This window comes from Nuphar pumila, chromosome 11 (assembly GCF_984573655.1).
Source record: "Nuphar pumila chromosome 11, dmNupPumi1.hap1.1, whole genome shotgun sequence".
NCBI classification, from domain to species: domain Eukaryota; kingdom Viridiplantae; phylum Streptophyta; class Magnoliopsida; order Nymphaeales; family Nymphaeaceae; genus Nuphar; species Nuphar pumila.
In genome coordinates this window covers 4,440,699-4,458,153 of record NC_143259.1, presented here as the reverse complement: position 1 = coordinate 4,458,153, position 17,455 = coordinate 4,440,699, and the positions used below count along the sequence as shown (strand labels likewise).

The window sequence follows — 17,455 nt, the reverse complement described above, 5'->3', positions numbered from 1 at the left end:
ATATGCCGATGGCAAGCACAGATCGGAATAAGCAGCTACCCCAAATCAGTAAAGATTATTCTTTTTTTCTCCCACTCAAAAATGAAACAAGCCAAGAAAATTAAACGAAAGAAAACAAACTGTCATTCTCACCTTTTGTCTATTCTAATTATAAAACCTACAACCATACCATTAATTCCGTTTTCTCCGAAGCTAATCAGGACCCGTGATGCCTTGCTAGCCATGAAAATGTTTCACATACAGCCAATATGTGCAAATTATGACAGCCACATGAATTTCCACATAATCACTTCAACTAATTGCATCCGCAGATGGGTGGGTTGGTGACAAGGAGGAAAAATAATAGCCAAATGAAGAGCAAGTTGATGTGATAGGATACCATTCATTGCAACACTCGTGGAAATGATTCATTGATACAAACATTAACATCATTCGACTTCTCCCATTGGGGATTTCCATGCCTGTAGATAAAGAAATTCACATGGACAATGCAGCAAAAAATTCAAACCTGTTCATTCTTATAGGTACAATATGAAGGGTTGAATCTCATACACTGTTTTGCCAAGCACACTCGAATGAAGCCACTCCACATCAGGTTTCTATAGCTTCAAACATATACAATCATTTTATCAGCAATCTGCTTAAGTGCTTATATACTAACCCAGTTCATTAAGATGAGATAAGAAAGATATGCAACTCCAGTGATGCTGAAGTACAAACCTGCATGAAATAAGTTACACTCTCACTCAGCCAAAATCACCCACATCATTAGGGTGAAAACTTTGTACTATACTATTTGTAATTTAGCATTATACAACAGAACAATCAGAACCGGCAGAATAGATTCTTGATCCAGAATCATCACCACCGCCCAATCTGAAGCCTTCCTCTTGACAAACTCTGATGTATAAAGGGTAATCCATACTTTTATTTCATTGCCCACGTCTCACATTCAATAAATACAGTGAGCAGTAGGCAGAAAGTGGAATTAAGACAGTGAAAAAGCCCAAATCAAACTCCCAAAACCATGCTGCTACCTACAGACCTGGCCTTTTCGATCTTGGCAGCCAGTTCGGCCATCACCAGCCCCGTCAATAGCAGCCCGGACACTAAAGCTGATGCCATTAACATTATGAAGACGCCATTCCAGCTCGTGGCAGAAATATATCCTGTCAACATTGGCCCGAGAGCCGCACCAATGGATCCAGTTCCATCGATTATTGCCGTCACTGTTGCGAGCGCACGCGAATTCCCACTTAAGGAGCTATGTGTGCCCAAGTCGGCAGAAACTGCAGTAGTAATCAGTGCGTATGGTCCATTGACAAATATACCAGCAACAAACATCAAGGCCATGTTCACAAACAAAGAGACACCACCATATATTCGGTAGAAGAAGAGTGCTGGTATAGCACAGTACATGAAGCCTGCAGCTGTTATGGCTCTAGCATCCAACCGGTCGGAGATGTGACCGGCAAGGATGCCACCCACCACGCCTCCTACATCAAAAATAGTAGATAGGTTCCCAGCCATCTCATCGGACAAATATTTTCCATCAATGGCTGCAAGATGTACAAAACTGGATGTCAGTGATCTACCTAAGAAACAAGCCATATCATTAAATTGCAGTTCCTAATTCCTAAAGTAAGTGGACTTCTCATGGTCTACAAGACATAAGACGCAGTTTCACTAGCTGTATGCAGTGAAGTGATTTTCATAATAGCAACAGAACAGAGCGCTATATATATAGTCACAGATATCGGCAATATTTACACAATATCACAATATTATCACGCTAAATTCAGCAAATGATAGTATAGGCAAAATATCGCAATTTGATAATATCACGAGAATATCACTATTGTTTATTTTTTACATTTTAAATATGTTTTTCTTCGTTCTTGTACATTTTTTATTTATTTCTTTTATTAATTATGTATTTTTTTGTCTAAACATGATATCTTCTTATTTTTGTTATTTTTTATATTTTTTAAGCCCAGAGATTTTTTCAAGTTTTATCTCCAAACCTATAATATCGTGAGAAATAGCCTCGCAGAGATATAGCCAATACCGATATTTGTGATATATATATATATAAGAAAAGTGGTAGCTGCCTACCACCAGCCTACGGTGAGCGAACTGTGTTTTTGGGTTGTTTTTCGCAAATCTGAACCTGCAGTTGTGTTCGGCATGGTCGAATTGCTAGGAAATGTTAATTGGATCATGTTTTTTTTTAATTAAAAAAACATGATTTTTAAGCCTTGAATATTTATGTAAATCTTATACCGTTGATTTTTAAACCTTATAAAAACCTACATGTGTACCAGAATCGGACTATTCAAAAGTCCTTTTTTACAAAATTGAGCATGTAGAACACATCTGTATGGTCAAATTTAAGGAAAACATGAAAAAAAACTTCAAAAGTCTGGTAGGCTGGAGGTAGGCAGAGAGAGAAGGTGGTTGCAGCTAACTGCTGTGCTAATTGGGCTTTCGAAGGGTTTTCCCCATGTATACTTAAATATGACCGTACAGATGTGTTCGGCACGGCTGATTTACTAAGAAACAACACTTGAATCATGTTTTCTTATGAAAAACATGATTTTTTAAGTCTTAAATATTTAGGAAAATCTTGGACCGTCGATTTTTTAAACCTTATAAAAACCTACCTGCATATCAGAATCAGATCCAAGAGTCTATTCCTATAAAATCAAGCACGTAGAATGCAACTGTATGGTCAGATTTACGAGAAACGTGAAAGAAAAACTTTCTAAAGGCTGGTTAGCACAGCGGTTAGCTAGAAAAGTGGTTAACATACATACATATATACAGTGTTTGTGTGTGATTCTCTCTCTCTCTCTCTCTCTCTCTCTCTCTCTATATATATATATATATATATATATATATATATATATATAAAGAGAGAGAAACCTGTATCTTCGGACGGGTTTCTCTTCCAATGCTCATCTGACGTGCGGCGGCTTTTTTTTTTCGAAAATGGACGTTTTAGCGGTAGTTTTGAAACGCCGCTAAAAACCCATTTCGTGCAAAAAAAAAAATGTGCTGCTGATCGTGAGCATGATAAGTGGCGCACAAGTGTACGATTTTGGTCGGACACTTGGTTGTTTGAAGATACAGCCATCTCATATATATATATATTGTGTGTGAGAGAGAGAACTATGTAAACTCAGTGTTACTAATCTCTTGTGATGAATTAGTAATTTACAGTGAAAGGTGATAAGTGGCCTGTCCATTCGCCAATTATAGTTTATGAAACATTAGTTGCAGACAAAGAAACTAAAAAAGGTCAAAAAATAAAAGCTTAATTACCTGTGCGGCTGATATAGAAAGGAAGCCAGTAGAGGAAAGTATAAGCCACCAACTTGGAGAAGAAGAGGCAAAGAGCAAATGGTGCCACCCCTGGGATCCTCCATGCCTGTATAAACCCAACAGCCTTTTCCTTGTCGCCATTCATCTGCCTCAGAAGAGGTTCCTCAACTCCTCCCTTGACTGTTTCTGATAAACCATCTCCATCTCTGCTGACCCCCACACTATCAGGATTAACAGGCAACACAAGAAACACCACCAATCCTATCAAGGTAATAAGTATCCCCGGCAACACAAATGACCATCCCCATCCATATTTTAGAGCAACTGAAGCAATCAATGAACCAGATATATTTCCCACAGAAGTATGTGCATTCCATATTCCCATTATCAACCCTCTCTTTCTCTTCCCAAACCAATTACCAACTACAGCAACTACAGACGGCCATCCAGTTGACTGAAATAGGCCAGCCAACATCTGAATGACTAAAAAGTAGACATAACTATGGATGTTCAACCAATAAGCTGCTCCAAACAATGAAGTAAACAATCCGGTCCCCACCATTCCAACAGTGAGGAACAGCCTCAGGTCGAGACGATCACCCAAATGTCCAGAGAAATACATGCCAAGAGAATAGAAAGAGAGAAAAGCAAGGTCGATTTCTCCAAGCATTGCCGTGCCATCTTTCCCATTGAATGGTGCCCATCCCTTACCAATAATTCTTGGCTTCCCATGGTTTGCTTTCAGATAATGGCTCGCTGGCCATGGTGATAATCTCAACTCTGTGGACTCAGGGTCCAGGACGCTTTTAACAATGCTGGTGGTTTTTCTGGAGGCATGATAACTTGCATAAGCAAGAAATGTGACAATGAGGACGATCGTTTGACACGCTCTAACGTTGATCCTGGATTTTCGAAGATATTCAGTGAGCCTTATGCCAGGGGGCTTACCACTCTCTGGCCTTGACTCCTCCAGTGAACCCATGAATTATGGGTTTATTTGTTAAGAACGAAAGAAGAGGAATTCAATAGCCACAGGGGTCAATAAATTACTCCCTTATGACAATCAAACTGCCATCTGAAACATGAATGCAGAAAAAAAAAGAAATTACAACCCTGTAGTAGTAAACACTAAACACCTCAAAAAACAGGGCACCACCTCATTCATCACATATGAACAGAGCAGTTAAAAGTTTGGTTGTATAATCTTGGAACTTGATGAATCAACACAACATTAAGATATATGAAGCAATTCTGGAAAAATTATACAGAAACAAAGTAGTCAAAGATTCATTTATACAAATTTTGGAAACTCAGAATCAAATATATGAAGCAATTCTGGAAAAATTATACAGAAACAAAGTAGTCAAAGATTCATTTATACAAATTTTGGAAACTCAGAATCAATAACAAATCAACTTCAAAAATGCAAGGCACTGCATAGAAAGCATTATTAATCTATAATTCCTTCTTCTGTTGACCATTTGCCCACAAGATGCTCTCAATATGGGGAAACCCAACATATCTTCGACATACTGGCAACTAATTCAACACCTAGAGCAGCTATAATTGAGATTTTGGGAAGCGTAATGATCGTCATCATAATCGAATATAAAAGGTGGTAGAATGCATCCTAAAGGAAGAGAGAAGCCCAAAAATGCTGACAATTTGCACACCATTTATAAATAAAAAGAAAAAGAAGAAGAAATTGCAAAAAAACAAAATTCACAAAATTCATTCCTTCCTACTAAAGAAAGAAAATAACAATAAACTCCATGGAGATGACAAGTTCAGCAGCAAGAAGTAGGTCCTCAGAAAAGGATAAAACTGATCCCCATGATTGAAGAAGTGGAAAACAGAAGAGCATCAATCAAAATCATCCCCCGAACGAAAATAAAAAAATTGATCAATTCAACTCGTTAACATATCAACAAAACCGAACCAAGTTTGCCTCAAATTGTCATCTTTATTCTTAATAACCAACAAACGTTGTCAATCCATCCGAACCGAAAAGTCCCCCAAGACTAATCACGCCTCGGAAACTCTAACCAACCAGCAATAAAAAAATCAAAACAACCTCTGAGAGAGAGAAAACAAGAAGACGAAGAAGAAATCGTTACTGTTTCTTTTGATCTTCAGAGAGCTCTAAGCAAAGAAAATAAGGTGAAGCAAAGGAGAAGAAATTTTGAGAGCTAAAATTATGAATAAGCAAACAAAGGCAAAGATCGGAGACCCAAAAAAACTTACACCAAGAGGAAGAGGAAGATGAAGGAGGAAGCGACCGACCACCACCAGTACAAGCACTCGCTTCCGCGGCACGAAAACGCAAGCACCCTTGGCTTATTATTAAAGGCACGAGAGGCTCCGACGTTTTCCAAGGAACCGACAGACTGATTTCCCGTGACCCCAATTTCCCAAGAATTTTACGGATTTACCATCATCTCATAATACTTCCAACTCCCAAGTCAGTGGGCCCTCGCTCTTATCCATGAATTTCATTTTCATGTGCTATTCTAAAAGCGACACAATCTGCAAGAGAAAATATGGGCTTTAAAATAATTTTTTTTCTACCTCGTCTTGAGTTTGATGGAACAAACGCAATGGCCAGTGAAGGTTGGAAATAAATTGTTGGAGAACGATGCTTGGAACAGACGATATATCGAAGAAACAAACAGGAAAAAAAAGCAAAAAAAGAAAACAGTCACACACGAAAAACAAATATTTTCCGACAAAAATAACCTGCATTCATGATCACACGAGTCTTTTTCTTTATTGATTGAGATACAGTACAAGAGTCATGATCAGCCTTTTTCTTTGTTATTGAAATACAATACAAGAGCCTGATTGTCTCCTTTTAAACAGAAGGGATATACCAGTTTTACAAGAATTCTAATATAACATGGAGTTTAGAGTAAAATTACAGACCTACCTTTTAAAAAAAATTCTTCAGAGCTAACATCCGGAATCCTCACTACCAGCCCCCCCCCCCCCCCAAACATTAGTCAACAGAGTACCTTAAATTTAAGAAACAGGACCAACATAAATGACCTTAAATTTTTAATGAAATTCAGACATGTTATTTTCAGGATAACTATGGATTTGTACATAAGATAATACTGAGAGAAATGCGATACTCGGAAGAAGATTAGTCAACAGAGTACCGCTGCTAATGCACTGATGTTGTGTTGTCGATAATCAGTGTCGAGATTGGATACCAACAAGGCATGGCTGCGATCTCATATTCTTCTGCACACCATGTTCTTTTAAACGTTTGTTCTCAAAAACAATTAGAAAACCAGCCATTTGTTACCGAATAAAGTTTACAATTTAATAGTTTAATGGCCAGAAATAGGAAGCTAGAGCTGGGTTTTTTTTTTTAATCATTTGTTTAAAAGTAATAGAACACACCCCCATACATGCATATATTTATTTCAGAGAGAGAGATGTAATGGAACTTGGGACAGTTTCTCAATAATCATTTTTTGGAAATTTTTGTCTATAAAACAATAAATAAGTCTACATGTCCTGTTTTTTTTCTCGTTTAGTGCAGTGTGTAGCTCAAACAAACCTAGAAGTTTGGCTGTTTTTACTTCTGAATGCATTCTTCCAATGAAAGTTCTTGGGATGGAAGACCACATAATAGTCATAGGAGTCTCTCTCTCAAATAAATAAATAAATAAATAAATAAAACAGTCATAAGCGGCAGTTGGCCTCTAAAAAGTTGGCTCCAACTGCCCATGATTCTAAACATTTATTCTACTTGTCAATTGTCATGGAGGGAAAAAAAAATTCTAGCTAACATTCTAAAAGTTTTCTTAGTTTGTTTTCCAACAATGACCTTACCCCAATGTCTAGATTTCAAATGAAATTGCCAAGATTCAACTTTGGCAAATGTGCTAAAGCATAAGCTGAGGGTTGTGGGACCAAAAGTAGCTCACCTCAACGAGTTCCATGAGTGGCGTTTGTGTAAAATCTCCAACCAATCAATGGTGCTTTTGTTCGTTAAAATTCCTAGGCAGGCATCATGTGTGAATATTCGAGGGAATGATTCCAAACGGGCAACCCAGCATATTCCAAAGTATATCTCACGGCAATCTAGCTGACGATCCAAGTGGGTCCACAATCCTGACATTCATACCGTTATTCTCAGCCTAGGGAAATTAGTGGACCTAGAGAAAGGGGTGGACCCATTACCTGGACCCCTCTCTCAAATGTTCAATGGAAGGGTTGGTCAGTTTGGCTCCCCAATGCTGCATGAAACTTCGATTATGTGATGTATAAGATAACACGTGAGGGCGAAAAAATAACAGTATGTTGAAACTCCAAAACAGTGTTTAGCCCAAATGGTATTGTTTGTTTTGTTTGATAAGGATGAAAAAAAACACCAAATGAGTCGGATCGATCCGGATCTGACTGGATTCGACTCTCACGTATTTAGCGGTTTTGAATTTGACCTGTTTGCATCCTTACTTACCATGCCGCAAAGGAACACAGACAGAATAAGGGGGCGTGAGCCCATGCCTTCAAGCCTCCAATGTAATTACTAAAAATATGATAGACCTGAGAGAAAAAAAAGAGACTTTAAAGCAAAAATTCAATTTTTCATTAACTACCACCATAAGCACACTCATTGCATTGGCAGCACATAAATATACCTTTATTTATAATCAAGTTGTTCTACACTAGCTAGAAGTCAACAATGACATACTTTTTTATAAAAAGTAGGAGATACTTGCACGGCTCTATAAGACATTACATAACAATATACTATTTCATAGAAACTTCACATATAATTATATGGAAAACTTCGTGAGATATATGTGATTTCGTTAGGTATTTGTGATGTTCCCAAGTTTCAGTTTAGGAGAAAGTTCACATATATGTTTATGCAAACTTAGTGAGGTAGTTGTGATGTTCTCATAAGGAATTTGAGTTTAATACAAAGTTCGCATATAATTTTATACAAATTTCATGAAGTTTGTAAAAAAAAAAAACATGCGAACCTCATTTTAAGTGAGTGCATGCGGCACCCAAGGAGCCGAGCAATATATGGTGCAAACTTTATCGGCTCCTGCATGCGAAGGGTAAAAAGGATATTTCAATGTTGGTTATTTGTAATTTGAATATAAAAAAAATATCATAAATTATGATTTTTTTTAAAAAGCACATCATTTTTTTACCGTACAGTACCATCATTTTTTTTTTATATTCTGGCTCACTGAACTTGAGCTCTGCTTGAGAGTCATGAACTCAATCTACTCGTAAACGACTCAAGCCTGAACATATCCTGTTTGGTTTGTTCGACTTCTTTTGCCAGCCCTAATTGTATTAACCAAAATGTGTGGAGAGAGAAAATGTGCTACTATGCTACTATCATAGTAAACTACCATAGGCTACCACCCAGCAGAAAATCATAGTCTTTTGTGGAAATTGTCCCTTCAATTATTTATTCATCAGGACCACTGCCCTCATAAATAGAGGAGTGGATTTGGTGATGGACAATAATGTCTCACCTTGGCCAACTTGATATAGTCCATTGTTTAGCAAGCACGGGTGGTACATATAATCCATTGTTTGACAAAAGGTGTTCTTTATTTCATGAGAAATTGCTGAGCTGTTTTCTTTTTTCCTCATTATGAGTAAAACAAATATTAAATCGTCATGGTAAGAAAGTCTCATGATGAGAGGTTGTGTTGAAGATAAGGATAAGATCGTGCCACCTCCTGCTTCCTTTATTTTCTGAGTTTATTTAAGAAACCTGTTGAACTGTTATGGTGATTTCCTTTCTTTTCTTCTTGCACTCTTGGTTGGGTCTTATCCCACGAGCTTGTGGGACAAGCTATATATATGATGTATATTGTATCAAGGAAAAATAGAAAATATATGAGATTGTGAGGTGTTGTCGTAGATGTAGGTCTTCATGACTGAACCACTGTTTCTTTTTCTTGATTTATTTTTGCTACATGGTATCAAAGTTGTTTATTCTGAGTATTGTGTTTGGGTCATCACCATGGTAGCCGATGGTTCATCCTCTTTGGGCAGAAATGCAGCTGATGCTGGTGAAAGAGTTTTGGTACAAGAACAGGTACCTAATTCAAAGATTACCTCTATTTTATTGAATGGAAAAAATTATTTGCAATGGTCAAAATCTGTTATGTTATATCTTAGTGGTCGATCTAAACTCGGCTACATCAATGGTGAAGTCCAAATGCCGGCAAATACTGATGTCAAATACCGTGAATGGAGATCGGCAAATGATATGGTTATGTCGTGGCTCTTAAATTCTATGGAACCACACATAGCTGAAAGCTTTTTATTTTTGGATTATGCACAAGAGGTTTGGAATGCTGCCAATGAACTATATGATGAACAAAATAATATAGCACGCCTATATCATTTATCTTGTGATATTCATAATCTAAAAAAGGAGGTCATGCCATTTTGTGAATATTATGGTAAAATGAAAAGGATGTGGGACGAGTATGAGTCCTATACATCAACATATACTGACCTGATTTCCTTCAAGAAATTGAGGGAACATGAAAATGTGTTTCAGTTGTTAGCAGGTCTTGGAAATGAATTTGAACACCTACGCAGTCAGATCCTTATGGCTGCTGACATTCCATCAGTTAACAGTGTGTGCTCTATTATTATGCGAGAAGAATCCCGTAAGCGCGTCATAAATAAAGATACTATCCAGGTTGATGATAATCACAAAGAATCCAGTAATAAGGCAGCATTTACTGCTTTTTTTCCTAAATATGATGATCGTATCAATACCAGCTACAAAGGCAAAGGTAAAAAACTTACTTATACTCACTGCAAAAGGGATGGTCATTCTCGTGATAGATGTTGGAAGCTTCATGGGAAACCTGGTGTTCAGAAATCAGATCAGCAAAATACTACAGCTCAAGTTGCTTCAACAAATCCTAGTGACACAACTTTGCAAACATTAACAGAGCTGCTTCAAAAACTCTGCAAAGAACATGAGAAAACAGCAATGGTAGCATCAGCCTCTAGTCATCCTCAAATCGGTAAGTTTTCTGCTTTCTTAACTGATCACAAAAATACAAATACATGGATTATTGACTCTGGAGCATCTGAAAATATGTGCAATTCCATGACAAACTTGCATAATGTTAAAGAAGCAGATCAAAGAAATCAGGTTACTATTGTTGATGGCTCTTCTGTGAAAGTTGCAGGAATAGGTGAATTACCGTTTCTCAATGAGAGTAAAAATTTAGATATGCTTGTAGTTCCTAAGTTATCAACCAACCTTTTATTTGTCTCCCGGATTACTCAAGAGTTGGATTGTGATGTCATTTTCTCACCGTATAATGTGGTGTTTCAGGACCGGATATCGAAGAAGAAAATTGATGAAGAAAAACTTGTGAATGGTTTATATACTTTTGAACAAAAGACATGGGCTATGCTTACCAATAGAGAAGAGTGTTCCTTGTGGCACAGACGTTTAGGTCACCCCTCAAATCAGACTTTAAAAACTTTATTTCCTGCTTTTTATTATGATTGTCAACAATGTGATGCATGTCGGTATGCAAAAATGAGTAGACCCCCGTTTCCTCAGTCTGAAAATAATGTTGAACATTTGTTTGACTTGGTACATTCTGATGTATGGGGACCTGCCCCAATTATATCTTATTCTGGCTTTAGATATTATTTAAGCTTTATTGATGACTTTTCTAAAGTGACATGGCTATATATGCTTAAATCTAAGGATGAGGTGATTGAAAAATTCAAAACCTTTTACACTATGGTGGAAACACAATATGGGTTACAAATCAAGTCTCTCAAATCTGATAATGGATCTGAATTCAAAAATGCTTTGTTTGAGACATTTGAAAAAGAAAAGGGCATTGATCACCAGTTTACTTGTGTTGGGACTCCTCAGCAAAATGGAGTTGTTGAAAGGAAAAATAAGCATCTTCTTGAGGTAACTTGGGCTCTTCTTCTTCAAATGAATGTTCCCAAAAATTTTTAGAGCAACGCTGTTATGAATGCGTGTTATATTATCAATAGGCTTCGTAGTCAACGTCTTCAAAAACGTGCCCCTATTGAAATTCTTAAAGGAAGAAAGTTGAATATAAATCACATACGTACCTTTGGGTGCGTCGTGTATGTGGCCAAGCAAAAACAGAATATTGATAAACTTAGTATTAGAGCTTCCAGGTGTATTTTCTTGGGTTATTCTACCTCTCAAAAGGGATATAAGTGTTACAATACAAAAGAGAGGCATCTTTATATATCAAGAGATGTATCCTTTGATGAAAAAATGTCATATTTCTCTCAAAAACCCAGGGGCGTTACATCTCAAGGGGAGGCTGCCTTACCAAATCTTGACACTTATGATGAGTTCTTCTATGTAAAAGAAAACCAAGAGCAATCCAATGCTTCTTCTTTGCCTCAAGGGGGTGATGAAGGTGATATTTCCATGAATCAAGCTGAAGTTGTTGAAGAAGTTCAACCGATTTTGAGAAGATCTGAACGAATTACTTATCTGCCACCTCGGCTGAATGATTATGTTTCTTATTCTTCGATCACATATCCAATTGAAAATTATATTGGATACAATAATATTACCAAGTCTTACAGTGCTTATATCAACAACCTAGAGACTTTTCAAGAACCTACAAACTATGAAGAAGCAAGAAAGCAAACTGTATGGGTGTAAGCCATGAGCGAAGAATTAGATGCTCTTCATAAAAACAAGACTTGGAATATTGTTAAGTTGCCATCAGGAAAAAGGTTGTTGGATGCAAATGGGTGTATAAAGTAAAATACAAAAGTAATGGTACAGTTGAGAGGCACAAGGCCAGGCTAGTTGCAAAGGGGTGCACTTAAACGAAGTGTATTGATTATGAAGAAACACTTGCTTTAGTTGCTAAGATGAATACTGTTAGAATTATTCTCTCTATTGCTTGCAACTATAATTGGCCATTATATCAGTTAGATGTTAAAAATGTTTTTTTGCAGGGAGAATTAAATAAAGAAGTATATATGAAACTCCCTCCTAAGCATCCTAAGGAAGGAAATAACAACCTGGTATGTCATTTACAAAAGGCCATATATGGTCTAAAGCAGTCTCCCAGAGCTTGGCACTACTGCCTCAGCAGGACTCTAGAACATAATAATTTTTTTAGGTGCAATGCTAATAACTCTTTATTCATCAAAAAAGAAGATGGCAATCTAACTCTTGTGTTGGTATATGTAGATGATATCATTGTGACATGGATGAATGATAAAAGCATTTTATACACCAAAGCTCTTCTTCACGATGCCTTTGATATAAAAGATTTGGGTAAGCTGCGTTATTTTTTGGGAATTGAAGTTGCTCACTCCAAGAAGGGTCTTTTTCTATCACAGAGGAAATACATTTTGAACCTACTCAAAGATGTAGGTAAACTGGGATGCAAACCCGTTGAAACTCATGTTGAAGTCGAAAAAAACCTTGCTATGTCCCCTGAAGATCCTATTATTGATAAAGAACGTTATCAAAGGTTAGTAGGCAAGCTTATATATCTTACCATTACGAGGCCTGACATAACTTATGTTGTTAGTCTTGTAAGTCAATATATGCATACTCCATAAGAGTGTCACTGGAAGATTGCAAATCGGATATTACAGTACTTAAAACGAACACCAGGTCAAGGATTATGGTTTAAGAGAAATGGGAACAATTCATTCAAGGATACACTGACGCTGACTGGGCCGGAAGTCCAGATAGAAGGTCTACTACAGGTTACTGTATATTTGTTGGAGGAAATATGGTTTCATGGAAAAGCAAGAAACAAGGGATTGTTTCTAGATCCAGTGTTGAAGCTGAGTATTGAGCAATGGCTGCTGCCGCCAGTGAGATCATGTGGGTAAAAATTCTTATGACTGAGATGGGACTCCAAATTAATTTTCCAATTCCTCTACACTGTGACAATCAGGCAGCCATTCATATCACTGCAAATTCTGTATTTCATAAAAGAACCAAGCATATAGAAATTGATTGTCACTATGTTAGAGAAAAAGTTCAAAAAGGAGAAATCTCTACTCCCTATACCAAAAGCACAGAACAACTTGCAGACGGTCTCACCAAAGGGTTGACACGAGATCAACATCATAAAGCACTCAGCAAGTGGGGATGCACAAATATTTACACCCCACTTGAGGGGGAGTGTTGAAGATAAGGATAAGATCGTGCCACCTCTTGCTTCCTTTATTTTCTGAGTTTATTTAGGAAACCTGTTGAACTGTTATGGTGGTTTCCTTTCTTTTCTTCTTGCTCTCTTGGTTGAGTCTTATCCCACGAGCTTGTGCAACAGGCTATATATATGATGTATATTGTATCAAGGAAAAATAGAAAATATATGAGATTGGCTGAGGACATAAAATTTAGCGCTCTATAAGAGGCAACCCATATTAGTGTTGTAATATTAGTAGTTTTTTTGTTTTATTTTTTGTTTTGAGTTATGTGTGTGACAAATAGATCATATATACATTGCATTTGGTGTATTTTTATGAGTTATAAGTAATAAGATAGGTGGAATATCTATAGAACCAGTACAGAGCAGCATCAAGTAAGATTTTATAGTGTGAATTAGATGACTTCTACTACGAGGTGTTGCCGTGGATGTAGGTCTTCATGACTGAACCACATAAATATGTTTCTTTTTCTTGATTTATTTTTGCTACAGGTTGGCATTTATTTTTCCATCTACTGCTTTTTATATGTAAATTCTTTCATACTTTTCTTCCTATGAAAACTTTCTCATGAGAAGGCTGAGCTGGCAGGATTTTTTTAGAAATCTATACCTTTTCTCACGAAATGCCTTTCCTTTCCTTGAGAATAAAACTATCATGTCATTGGAGAAGATGTTGTCACATACCCACTTGCTACTTGTGCCCCTCCTCTTACTAAGAAAAGCAAACAAGATATGATTAGAAATCAGATATGGATTTGGTATATGGATTTGAATAAGAATTTGAACCTGACTCCAAACTGAATCTGAATCCAACAGATTGTTCCGATGGCAGATCAAAAAAAAAATGTGTAACTCTTACCTGTCACCGGGGTGTCGCCGAGGTTGCATCGCCGGGGGAGGTGACCGTCGCCGGCTGGGCACCGACATCGGTCGTCGTACGGTGACGTGGGTTATCGTATGGCGACAAAGGGGAGAAACCCTTCAGTTTCTCAGTAAAACGCAAACAAAAATTGAGAATTTTTGTTTTCGTTTTAATAATGTTAGGGGTGGGTCAGGTCTGGGTCTGATCCAGGCCAGACCCAGTTCGAAACCCGGGTCCAACCTGGGTCCACTTTGGATCGGGTCAGACCCGGGTCCCTGTTCGGCCCGAGGCCACCGGGTCCATCTCGGGTCCCTTTTTAGATCGAGTCAGACCCTGGCCCATTTTCGAACTGAGTCCACTTTAGACTGGGTCAAACTCGGGTCTATTTTGGACCGGGTCAGACCAGGGTCTCTGTTTGGACTGGGTCCTTGTTCGGATCGGGTCCCACCCAGATCCACTTAGGACCGGGTCAGACCCGGGTCTGGTTCAGACCAGGTTAGACCCGAACCCTATTTGGACTGGATTGGATCCATACTTTTGCAGGATCCAGACACTATTTGGCTTAAACTGGATTATGTACTAATTCAGCTCTTTTCGAGACCGGTTTATTATCGTTTTGACCGGTTTCTTCCCGTTTTACACTGGTTCTGAGATGCTACGACCCTATTTTCGTAAATATAAGGAGGTACAAGAATTTTGACATACGGTTATAGGGTTTTATGAACTTTTATTCATATTTGGTACTAGTTCATAAGGTTCAGAACCGGTTTGAACCCTTAGATGACCAGTTCAGGGTCGTTTCAGACCGGTTTAAAGTGTTTTCAAACTGGTTCCTACTTGAGGACCCTGAGTTTTACCCATATAAGCATGCTTTTGTTATTTTTTATGCTTTATAAAGTATTTATTTTAAATAATGCATAACTTATGCATGTTAATTCATGTATTTAGTGTTGCTTAACTTGTGTATGATGGTTTTAAGCATGAATTGTAACTAAATTCATGACAGTTAGTTTATGTATATTAGTTAAAGCATGAACTTGTATTATGTCATAAATATACATGCATTAAAATGTGTGCATGGGCGTGCTTCATAATACGAATAGGTTTTCTGTAAAAGATATTGATTGACCGATTCATGTAATGACCAAAGTGATCTAAGTTGTGTTGATTAAGGATTCTTTAGACCATATTAAGATTCATTATTATGATTGTATGTGAATTTATGAAACATCGATTCTACCCAAAGGTAGGTCGTTGTGTTCCAAATTTACACAGGGTGTGATAGTAGATGTGTATTCCCGCCCATGAAGTATGTTCGTACCCAAAGGTATAATGCTGAATTGCCTCTGAATAAATGATCTGCTAGTTTCACCAACTGAAGTCAATTCCTTGAAAATTGAAGAGACGGAGCAACTATGAGTATTGTCATTTTCACCAAAGTGGAACGATAATGACACAACTATACTTGTCTCAAAAAAGGTGAAAATAAAGAGTCACTTTTACTTTTTCAACACGAGTCTCGTCTGAGCAATAATAGTGATGTCTTTCTATTTTTGTTCCTTGTTTTATTAGGTTCTTTTCTTATTGACGATTCTAGTAATATTCTCCTTTTAGAAGGATCTAACTTTTCGGATTGGAAAGAAATCGTGTTATTCATTTTGGGCTATATGGATTTAGATCTGACTCTTAGAATTGACGAACCTCCCGTTTTTACAGAGCAGAGTACAGTCGATCAGAAGATTGCCTCTGAGAAGTGGGAGTACTCGAACAAACTTAGCATGTTGCTTTTGCAATCTTCAGTGGCTAAGAATATTCGAGACGTCATTCTTCACTACAGGACAGTAAAGGAATTTCTGGGAGCTATTGAGACTCAATTCATCACTTCTAATAAGGCAAGGGCCAATATACTCATATCCAAATTGGTGTCTATGAAATATGTTGGTGACAGTCATATCTGACAACACATTTTGAAAATGAGAAATATTGTGACTCAATTGAATGATATGAAGTTCGTCATCTCTGACTCCTTCTTGGTCCATCTGATCTTAACCTCATTACCTACTGAATATGGACCCTTCAAAATCTCCTACAACACACATAATGATGAGTGGTATTTTAATGACCTCTTGGCCAAGTGTGTTAAAGAAGAGGAGAGATTGAAGGGTGAGAGAGTGTCATGTGCACATATGGCCTCTCATAAGAATAAACAAAGGTCGAGGAAAAAAAAAAGCTCCTTCAAAAAAAAAGAATCAGAAGAAAGCCACTAGGGAGAGTTCAAACTCTCAAGTGAAAGATAAATCCCAGTCACGAGGCTCTTCTATAAAGTGTTTCTTTTGCAAGAAGAAGGGGCATAAGAATGTGAAATGTTTGAAGTACAAGAAGTGACTCGAAAATAAAGATAATAAGTCATTTGTTTCTCATGAGTGCAATTTAACTCATGTTTCATTACTTAGTTGCTGGATTGATTCTGGTGTCACGATATACATTACCAACTCTTTGTAGGCATTTCTGAACAAAAGAGAACCAACAAAGCATGAAAGAAGCATCTTTTTTGGAAATAAGATGTGTTCACACGTCAAGAATGTTGGGACCTGCAGAATTGTGTTGGAGTCAGGATTTATATTAAATTTGGTCGATATATTCTATGTTTCATCCTATAGTCGGAACCTGTTTTCAATTTCAAAACTTGATAAGTTTGGCTTTGTATTTAAATTTGAAAATTATAAGCTTATTATTATGAAAAATTCATTGAATATAGGTTCTGCATATATGTGTGATGGTTTGAATCGATTAAGAACCAAATTCCAAATTCGAGAATCTCACTCCATTGAGAACACAATGATTGACAATAAATGTGGCCTAAAGGATGACCATTCCTATCTGCTTTGGCATCGGAGGTTAGGACATATCTCAAAAGAGAGAGTCCAAAGACTCATGAAAGAGGGAATCCTCGGATCCCTTGATTTTACGAATATAGAGTCATGTGTTGACTGCATAAAGGCTAAGCAGTCTAACACATATAAGAAAGATGTCAAACACAGCAATGAAAGGTTGGAGATAGTGC

General features: G+C 37.3%; 1 protein-coding gene across 1 annotated transcript; it reads right to left on the bottom strand.

The window, feature by feature from the left end:
- Positions 1 to 488: 488 nt before the first annotated feature.
- On the bottom strand, positions 489 to 5,640 carry LOC149821694 (putative glycerol-3-phosphate transporter 1). Its single transcript, XM_089980820.1, has 3 exons — positions 5,569 to 5,640; positions 3,325 to 4,399; positions 489 to 1,559 (listed from the first exon to the last, which is right to left on the bottom strand). Exons 2-3 carry the CDS (start codon positions 4,304 to 4,306, stop codon positions 1,012 to 1,014), a joined length of 1,530 nt encoding a protein of 509 aa, XP_089836946.1. The 5' UTR covers positions 4,307 to 4,399; positions 5,569 to 5,640; the 3' UTR covers positions 489 to 1,011.
- Positions 5,641 to 17,455: the final 11,815 nt, after the last annotated feature.

Excerpts from the sequence above, each read along its gene's own strand:
- LOC149821694 (XM_089980820.1), bottom strand. The coding sequence starts at position 4,306 with ATGGGTTCACTGGAGGAGTCAAGGCCAGAGAGTGGTAAGCCCCCTGGC. Across the intron at positions 1,560-3,324 it reads TTTCTATATCAGCCGCACAG|CCATTGATGGAAAATATTTG; the intron begins GTAATTAAGCTT and ends TACATCTTGCAG.